General features: G+C 39.0%; 1 protein-coding gene across 2 annotated transcripts; it reads right to left on the bottom strand.

Moving 5' to 3' along the window:
* Positions 1-328: 328 nt before the first annotated feature.
* Positions 329-7,010, bottom strand: LOC118768338. Of its 2 annotated transcripts, none has more exons than XM_036514598.1 (4): positions 6,922-6,964; positions 4,388-4,482; positions 3,120-3,252; positions 329-593 (listed from the first exon to the last, which is right to left on the bottom strand). In XM_036514598.1, exons 2-4 carry the CDS (start codon positions 4,472-4,474, stop codon positions 505-507), a joined length of 309 nt encoding a protein of 102 aa, XP_036370491.1. In that variant the 5' UTR covers positions 4,475-4,482; positions 6,922-6,964; the 3' UTR covers positions 329-504. The 2 variants fall into 2 exon arrangements, with proteins under 2 accessions (XP_036370491.1, XP_036370490.1); XM_036514597.1 differs by having other exon boundaries at positions 334-593; positions 6,908-7,010.
* Between the last annotated feature and the right edge of the window lie 3,601 nt (positions 7,011-10,611).

The following is a 10,611-nucleotide window of genomic DNA, read 5'->3' as shown; positions in this document are numbered from 1 at the left end:
ATTCAAAACTAACGCAGCGAAAATTTTGAAAAGTTCCCACAGTTCTGAAAAAAATCGATAAATTCGACATGGGGTCCAGAATCAGAAACACAAACCACAGACTGTCTAGGGGACGCAACTCGACCTTTTTAACTCTCAAAAAAATTTACCATAATTTTTTTCCCATTTTTTTGCTATTTTTTGGCTATAACTCTCTAAAAAATGCTTTATAGTTATTTCCCTTACAAACCCGAGCAATGCCGGGCGATACTGCTAGTATATATATATGTGTGTGTGTGTGTGTGTATGTATGTATGGAAAGGTAGTGAAAAAGAGAAACAACAAAATATTCAATATTTTTAAATTGATCAAATTTAGCTTTTTATTTCATTTGGCTTGAAAACAAAACAAAAAACGAGAGCAACAGCAACAAAGAAACAAAATGCAACGTTAAAATTGTTGTGAGGGCTCTTGTTTTGAATTTAGTGTGATTTGATCCATGGACAGAGCAGGGGGAACTCCTCCTTAGTCGCTGTGGACGACCGGGATGTACCTTATCTTTCTGAGAAGGTTGATGTAGTGTGTGTAACCGACCTTTTGTAGGAAACCAGGATCTGCAATAGAGAGAAAAATAACATTGGTTTAGTTTACTGTAGCTTATCATTGTCATCATCATCGTCTTTGTCATTGTCATCATCATCGTCTTTGTCATTGTCATCATCATCATCATCGTCTTTGTCATCATCATCATTGTCATCATCATCATCATCATCATCGTCATCATCATCATCATCGTCTTTGTCATTGTCATCATCATCATCATCGTCTTTGTCATCATCATCATTGTCATCATCATCATCATCATCATCATCATCATCATTGTCATTGTCATCATCATCATCATCATCGTCTTTGTCATCATCATCATCATCGTCTTTGTCATCATAATCATCATCATCATCGTCATCATCATCATTGTCATCATCATCATCATCATCATCATCATTGTCATCATCATCATCATCGTCTTTGTCATCATCATCATTGTCATCATCATCGTCTTTGTCATTGTCATCATCGTCAGTCATTGTCATCACCAACACCATGATCATTGTTCATGTCCCCCTCGTACCCCCTTGTCCCCCTCCTTTTTAATGATATAAATTAATACATCCTTATCAATACCATCATCATCATCATTGTCATCATCATTATTGTCAACATCATGATCCTCATCAGCATCATTGCCCTCTTCATTGTCATCATCCTCATCCTCACATCACTATTATACTCTAAAAACAGTACTCTGCACCACATACTACCCCCTTATTTCTTTACTGCCCACAAGGGGCTAGACACAGAGGGGACAAACAAGGACAGACAAGCGGATTAAGTCGATTATATCGACCCCAGAGCGTAACTGGTACTTATTTAATTGACCCCAGTGTGTAACTGGTACTTATTTAATCAACCCCAGTGCATAACTAATACTTATTTGATTGTCCCCAGTGCATAACTGGTACTTATTTGATTGACCCTGAAAGGATGAAAGGCAAAGTCGACCTCGGCGGAATTTGAACTCAGAACATAAAGACAGACGAAATACCGATAAGCATTTCACCCAGTGTGCTAACGTTTCTAGAGGCTTTTTTTCCATCCAAGGGGTTTTTAAACCTAATATTCTACACAATCAGGCATGGCTGTGTGGTAAAAAGCTTGTTTCCCAAACACATAGTTTCAGGTTCAGTCCCACTGCATGGTACCTTGGGTGAGTGTCTTTCACTATTGCCTTCGGCAGACCAAATCCTTGTTAGTGAATGTGGTAGATGGAAACTGAAAGAAGCCCATCATATATACATATGTGTGTGTGTGTGTGTGTGTGTGTGTGTGTGTGTGGTGTGTGTGTGTGTGTGTCTATGTGTGTGGGTGTCTGTGTTTGTCCCCCACTTGTTAACTGGTGCTGGTGTGTTTACATCCCCTTAACTTAGCAGTTTGGCATTAAGAAACTGATAGAATAAGTACCAGCTTAAATAAATAAGTACTGGGGGGGGGGGTCAATTAATTCGATTAAAAATCTCTCCAAGCAGTGCCCCAGCCTGGCCACGGTCTAATGACTGAAGCAAGTAAAAAATAAAAGATGCTATCATTTTGTAGCTTTATCTACTTTGAGTTCCTCCAAGAAATTATTTACTTCGTATCTGTTGAAATTTCTAAACTGTGGCATAAACAGCAACAACAAGTGGAGGCGCAATGGCCCAATGGTTAGGGCAGCAGACTCGCAGTCAGAGGATCGCGATTTCGATTCCCAGACCGGGTGTTGTGTCTGTTTATTGAGCGAAAACACCTAAAGCTCCACGTGGCTCCGGCAGGGGGTGGTGGCGACCCCTGTTGTACTCTTTCGCTCCAACATCAAGTGGAGGCACAATGGCCCAATGGTTAGGGCAGCAGACTCGCGGTCGGAGGATCGCGGTTTTTATTCCCAGACCAGGTGTTGTGTGTGTTTATTGAGCGAAAACACCTAAAGCTCCACGAGGCTCCGACAGGGGGTGGTGGCGACCCCTGTTGTACTCTTTCGCTCCAATTTTCTCTCACTCTTTCTTCCTGTTTCTTGTCCCCGACTTCCTATGCAACCGCTGAGCCTGGATGCGCATTCATCCATCCGTCGATGCTCTCGGTGTCGGGGGTTGACCTGCTTTCTCTTCTGTGGGTCTTACAAATAGCAAAGGACCACGTTTCAGACTTCTCCCATCTGACGAGCTCTGGGACGAAGGCCGTTCGCTCAACAGCAACAGCAACAACAACAATTATGATATCAACAACAACGCCACGAGGCTCCGTCAGGTGGTGGGTGACCCCTGTTGTACTCTTTCGCTCCAATTTTCTCTCACTCTTTCTTCCTGTTTCTTGTCCCCAACTTCCTATGCAACTGCTGAGCCTGGATGCGCATTCATCCATCCGTCGATGCTCTCGGTGTCGGGGGTTGACCTGCTTTCTCTTCTGTGGGTCTTACAAATAGCAAAGGACCACGTTTCGGACTTCTCCCACTGGGACGAAGACCGCTTCGCTCAACAAACAAACAAACAAACAGCAACAACAAAAGCACTACCACAACTGACTGAAGACGAAAAGGGTTGACTTACAGTAAAGGGAGCATCCACACCTCAATGGATCGTAGAACATTCCATCAGCACAGGTACGCATGACGTAGTAGCTGGTATTGAATTCGAAGTACTTGCCAGGGTCTTCGACGCAGGCCTTCATTGAACAGGACACCTTTCAAGAGGGAACAGAACACAGCTCAAGCATTTAGGGGTTTTTAGAGCAGTTTGTTGTTTTTGTTTTTTAATTTGTTTTTATGGGTTTGTCAGAAGAGAGAAAAAGAGACGAAGAGACAGAGAAAGACAAAGAGAGAGAGAGACAGAGATAGAGTTTGCTTATATATAGGTACTTAGATAGATGGGTAGAAAGATATAGATTGATAGATGGATATATATATATATATATATATATATATATATACATACATATATATATATTATATATATATATATATATATATATATATAGTTGTGCATTCAAAGCAATGAATAGTTGTATTCAAAGCAATAGTTAGTAAATTCACGAAACCGGTATGCTTTTGAATCTCTTTAATAATTTCACAATAATGACTTTTATTACTTTTATTCCTACCTCGGTTCATCTAATTGTATATATCTTTTGTATATATCTTTCTCAAAAGCCTTTACTTTTTTTGATTTCCAATGTGCATTTTCATTGATTTTTCTTACTTTGCCCTTACATTACCACGTGTAGTTTCTATTTTCTTTTTGTAACATATTTCTATTATATATATATAATACATATATATATATATATATATACAAAAATTCTATAATTATGAGTATAATTATAATTAGGGTTCAGCAAAATTTGCTTCATCACATACCAAAATTTAGAAATAGCAGTTAAAAACTACTATTCTACTATTATAAGATATCTCCCAGATATATATATATATACAAAAATTCTGTAATTACGAGTATAATTATAATTAGGGTTCAGCAAAATTTGCTTCATCACATACAAAATTATACTTCATAGTCACATGGTTAACATCCAAAAATAATAATGATTTCAAATTTTGCCACTAGGGCAGCATTTTGGGGGGAGGGGATGAGTCAATTACACTGATCCCAGTGTTGAACTGGTACTTATTTAATCGACCCCCGAAAGGATGAAAGGCAAAGTCGACCTAGGCGGAATTTGAACGCAGAACATAAGGATGGATGAAATACCGCTAAGCATTTCGCCCGGCATGCTAACGGTTCTGCCGGCTCACTGCCTTTTGATTCTAGTGTAATAATAAAACACAAAAATTGATAAGAAAAGAAGTCTCTTAAAAACTCACAAGCTGTCCAATTTCCTTGGCTTGGACATTAAGGAACAGCAGACACCCGATGAAGAGAAGAGCTGACATGGAAGATTTAGGGGCCATCTTGGGAGCTGAAGAAATGAAGAAATATTGAGATGAAAAGTTTAGGAGTTCATAATATTGTTAACTGAACAAAAGTGGAAATACTCCTTCCTACTTTAGGAATAAGGTCTGAAATTCAGGGGACTGAGGATAGTTGATTACATCGACTCCAGGGCTCAACTGGTACTTATCTTATTGACCCCAGGAGGATGAAAGGCAAAGTTGACCTTGGTGGAATTTGAACTCAGAACATTAAGATGGATGAAATACTGATAAGCATTTTTACAGCATGCTCATGATTCTGCCAGCTTGATGCCTTACAAAGGAAGAAATATTGAGAGGGATTTTATTGTGAAATGAACAAAAGAAAGGCTAGGCACATGTATGGCTGTGTGGTTAAGAAGTTTCCTCCCTGACTACATGGTTTTGGTTTCAGTCCCACTGCATGGTACCTTATGCAAGTATTGTCTACTGTAGTCTTTGTTTGGTGCAAAGACCTGAGTCACAAGCATGTTCACTTCCCAGACATTTGTACATTACTGCATATACTTTATATGCACTTTCTGACAAGTTGTGGTGCACCTGAGCACTGTATACAATAATTTCATTATTATTATTATTATTATTATTATTATGAGAAAAACTTCAGGAAAAATCTTAATTCGTTTTTTAATTCCTCTGATGGCTTCTTTTAGAAACAAATTTATGGGGAGGTCCTATAAGTTAAATACTTCCATCCAGTCTGTTCCAAATAAATTTGTCATATTACCGAGCACAAAAACTTTGATTTTTAAGGTTTTTCCACAAAATGTAACGTCACTTATTATTTCACCCTTAAAATGCAGTTTTTTTCCTGAAACACCATGAGCAATTTTCAAAGTTTCTTTCAATCTAGGTTTTATGATTTTCCTTCATGTATCTGTGTTAATTATTATGATATCACTGCCTGGCTGCTGGAGTTCTGCAATGCAAATGATCTTATGGTTTGTAATACTAACTTCAGGAAACCTGCCAGTCACCTATTCATGTACCGGTCTGGTGGACATTCTAGTCAAATTGACTACATCCTATAGTCTAGTCACTTGTATAGTCAATCAGGTGATACATGGAGTCATACCCAATGACTGTTGTAGCAGCACCATAGTCAACTGCTACAAAGGTAAAGGTGATGCATTAGATAGGAATAATTACAGAGGTATCAAGTTGTTGGATCAGGTAATGAAATTCACAGAGAGGGTCATAGCCCAACTAATTAGGGAGAGGGTCAGTTTAGATGAGATGCAGTTTGGGTCTGTGGCAGGGAAAAGCACCACTTATGTTATATTTCTAATAGGACAACTGCAGGAGAAATACCTAGCCAAAGATAAACCTCTGTACCTGGCTTTTGTTGACATGGAAAAATCCTTTGACAGGGTCCCCCGATCCCTTATCTGGTTGTCAGTATGCTGGTATGGTTATGTGTTATGTATGAATGAAGATAGCTGTGTAAGGAAGTGCTGCTCCCTAACTGTAGAAGGAAGAGGTAGACTCAGGAAGACGTGGGGTGAGGTGAAGCATGACCTTCGAACATTGGGCCTCACAGGGGCAATGACAGGAGACCGGGACCTTTGGAGATATGCTGTCATTGAGAAGACCCAGCAACTAAAGTGAGATTGCAACCATGCATGTCCAGCCCTGTTAATAATACCCCTGACTGGCTCCCATGCTAGTGGCACGTAAAAGGCGCTATCTGAATGTGACAGATGCCAGGCCTGCCTGACTGGCCCCTATTTTTTACGATTTTTTGACTACTGTGTCATCACTTTTCAGTGTATTTCAACCAGAAAAATGTTCACTTAAAGAGAATAACGAGCTACATAATGCAAAATTTTTACTTTTCAAAAATTCCAATTCTAAAGGGTCGAAACAAACCCGAGCAATGCCAGGCGGTGGCAGGTTTGGTAGCCTTCAACTAACACCATATCCTCCGAGACCCTGCAGTGCAGTTGACCAAAATTGAGAGTATGATAGAAGAAGGCTTGCTCTTCCTTCCGTAGAAGATAAAATTCAAATCGGACCATGTTAACACCAAAAATTATTTACATCAAAAAGGTGCTTTTTTTCTATGAAAATCTCTATATTTTATGATTTTTTGATTGCTGTGTCGCCATTTTTCGGTGTATTTCAACCAGAAAAATGTTCACTTAAAGAGAATAACAAGCTACATAATGCAAAATATTTACTTTTCAAAAATTCCAATTCTAAAGGGTCGAAAAGAAAAGAAACCCGAGCAACGCCGGGCTATACTGCTAGTAAACAATATCATTAACACAAACAACATTATTAAAAAAACATCATTAAAACAAAGAACATTATTAGCATAAGCAATATTATTAACAGAGACAATATTATTAACACGAGCAACATTATTGATAGCAACAAGAGAACAGAAATGGTAGCTAATGGCATACAAACCAAATGTAATTTACTTCTTTGCGGTTGCTTGAAACGAGCTAGTGTTGGTTAACGATGACTAATGAATCTTTCACTAATTACATGCTTATATATACATTTATATGTATGTATATTTGTATGCATTTATGTATGTATGTTTGTGTGTCTGAATGTATGTATGAATGTGTGTTCATATATATATATATATATACACACATACATACTTATGTACTTATATATTCCCACACATACATGTACACATTGTAATGTATACACACATGTAACTATGTACACGCGTTTGTATATTCATATCTCATATGTAAATATTCATATGTGTATGTGTATATAAATATATGTATGCATATCTTTATATATAAAAAATATATTATACGCATATATATGTGTGTATATATCTGAATTTATGAATATATATATATATATGTGTGTATGTGTGTGTGTCTATATATCTGAATTTATAACGATGATGATGATGATATATATATATATATAATAACAATATAATAAATAAAACATATGCATATATACATACATATATGTACATACTTACATCTATATGTATATATACATGCATATATATATGAGTACAGGACACCATATATATATATATACACACACACATATATATGTTCATATACTTATGCACACACACACATGTATAGTTCCTTGTCCAAACCTTGTTAGTTTGTAAAAACCAGACATTACACAGCTGTTAATGATACTGATGCTGATGATGATGATGACAATGTCCTTACATCTTGACATATTTATATACACACACAAAAGAAACACAGATTCATCACATTTACCCCCTCCCCCAAACACACAACACTCACGCGCATTCCCCCTGTAGATCTAGTCTCGTGGCTGTCCCAACCAGTCTGGTCCGCATATCAAAATAATTGATTAAGATTAATTAGGATGCAGAATGACTTGAAGAATCCTCTGAGACGGTCGCTGACATGTTTGAAGAATTTAATGTCCACTGGTCACATCCCATCAATCTTATTAACATTCCATTTACATAGGAGCAGGTATGGGTGTGTAGTTAAGAAGCTTGTTTTGCAATCATGGGGTTTCAGGTTCTGTCCCACTGCACGGCACCTCGGACAATTGTCTTCTACTGTAGCACTGGGGTGACCTTTGTCTTGTGGGTGAATCTGGTAGGCAGAAACAGTATGGAAGGTGGCGAGCTGGCAGAAACGTTAGCACGCTGGGCGAAATGCTTAGCGGTATTTCGTCTGCCGTTACGTTCTGAGTTCAAATTCCGCCGAGGTCGACTTTGCCTTTCATCCTTTCGGGGTCGATAAAATAAGTACCAGTTACGCACTGGGGTCGATATAATTGACTTAATCCGTTTGTCCTCTGTGTTTAGCCCCTTGTGGGTAGTAAAGAAATAGGTATTTCGTCTGCTGCTATGTTCTTAGTTCAAATTCCGCCGAGGTCAACTTTGCCTTTCATCCTTATGGAGTTGATTAAATAAGTACCAGTTACACACTGGGGTCGATATAATCGACTTAATCCGTTAGTCTGTCCTTGTTTGTCCTCTCTGTGTTTAGCCCCTTGTGGGTAGTAAAGAAATAGGTATTTCGTCTGTCTTTTTACGTTCTGAGTTCAAATTCCACCAAGGTCAACTTTGCCTTTCATCCTTTCGGGATCAATAAATTAAGTACCAATTACGCACTGGGGTCGATATATTGTGGGCAATAAAGAAATAAGAAACTGTGTGGAAGCCTCTCTTGTATATTATATATGTGTACATGTGTGTAAATTTCTTTAATTTTTTACCTGCTTCAGTCATTCAACCGTGACCTGCTGGAGAACTGCCTTGAAGAATTTTCAAATGAATCAAACCCAGTACTTATTCTATCAATCTCTTTTGCTGAACCACTAAGTTATGGGTACATAAACAAGCCAAATCCAGATATCTATCTTTCTATCTGTCTATCTATCTATACAACTATCTAGATATGATGTGTTCCTTTCAGTTTCCATTAATCTAATCCACTCACAAGACTTGGGTCAGCCTCAGCCCAAAGTAGAAGATGCTTGCCTAAGGTACCATAGAGTAGGATTGATCGCGGAACCATGTGGTTGGGAAGCAAGCTTCTTACTACACCCCCATGCCCTATATGTGGAGGCGCAATGGCCCAGTGGTTAGGGTAGCAGACTCGCGACTAGGATTGCGGTTTCGATTCCCAGATCGGGTGTTGTGAGTGTTTATTGAGCGAAAACACCTAAAGCTCCACGAGGCTCCGGCAGGGGGTGGTGGCGATCCCTGCTGTACTTTTTCGCCACAACTTTCTCTCACTCTTTCCTCCTGCATCTTGCAGCTCACCTGTGACGGATTGGTGTCCTGTCCAGGTGGGGAACCTATACGCCAAGGAAACCGGGAAACTGGCCCTTATGAGCCAGGCATGGCTCGAGAAAGAACAACAACAAAACCCATGCCCTATATATGTGTTGCTGATGTCATAGGAATTTAGAATCTTTGAGAGAACGTGAAATAATTCATTTTTATCAGTCGAACTTGAAGTGGATAAAGCTATGATTAATAGTGTGTAAGTATTAGATTAAAACAACCCTTTGGATTGTAAAAATTTGAAGGCAGCCTGTGGGATTCAAACCCACATCTTCTGTTAAACATGACAGATGTTCGACCATTGGACCAAAGCAATTCTTTGAATTTCTCTAACCATTTTAGAAACTTCATTCTTACCACTGAAAAAAAAAAAATTATGTGTGTGTGCGTGTGTCTTTGTGTATGCGTCCCTCCCATTGCTTGATGACTAGTATTGGTTTGTTTATGTCCCTGTCACTTCATGGTTTGACTAAAAAAAAAAAAAAGAGACAGCCAGAATATGCACCCGCCTTCAAATTTAACTACTAGGGGTTGATTTGATTGAGTAAACCTTATTTAGTGGTGCCCCAGTATGGCCACAGTCTAGTGGCTGAAACAAGTAAAAGAATCCTATTTTGCATCTCTTCTTAGGGTCACTGTTGTTGTTTAACTCCAGGTCAATACTGGTCGAGTATACCTATGATCAGAGGCATTCCATTCATGACCTCTTATTCAGACTTTACTCGTTTTCCTTTTACTTGTTTTAATCATTGGACAGCGGCCATGCCAGAACACTGCCTCGAAGGGTTTTGTTTCATTGAATTGACCCCGTTACTAAGGTTTAAGATGGTTCTTATTTTATTGGTTCCTTTTTATCAAATTGCTAAGGTTATGGGGGATATATACATATATACAACAGGCTTCTTTCAGTTTCCGTCTACCAAATCCACTCACAAGGCTTTGGTCGGCCCGAGGCTATAGTAGAAGACACTTGCCCAAGGTGCCACGCAGTGGGACTGAACCCGGAACCATGTGGTTCGTAAGCAAGCTACTTACCACACAGCCACTTGTATATTTATTTTAATATTTTGCTTAGCCATAGCAATACTAATAACCTGGTGTTAAGGCTGAATATACATAGGCGCAGGAGTGGCTGTGTGGTAAGTAGCTTGCTTACCAACCACATGCTTCCGGGTTCAGTCCCACTGCGTGGCACCTTGGGCAAGTGTCCTTTACTATAGCCTCGGGCTGACCAAAGCCTTGTGAGTGGATTTGGTAGACAGAAACTGAAAGAAGACTGTCGCATATATATATATATATATATGTGTGTGTGTGTGTGTGTGTGTTTGTGTTTGTCCCCCTAGCA

This window comes from Octopus sinensis, linkage group LG28, assembly GCF_006345805.1.
Source record: "Octopus sinensis linkage group LG28, ASM634580v1, whole genome shotgun sequence".
In the NCBI taxonomy this organism is placed as follows: Eukaryota; Metazoa; Mollusca; class Cephalopoda; order Octopoda; family Octopodidae; genus Octopus; species Octopus sinensis.
This window is presented reverse-complemented; position numbering and strand designations above follow the sequence as displayed.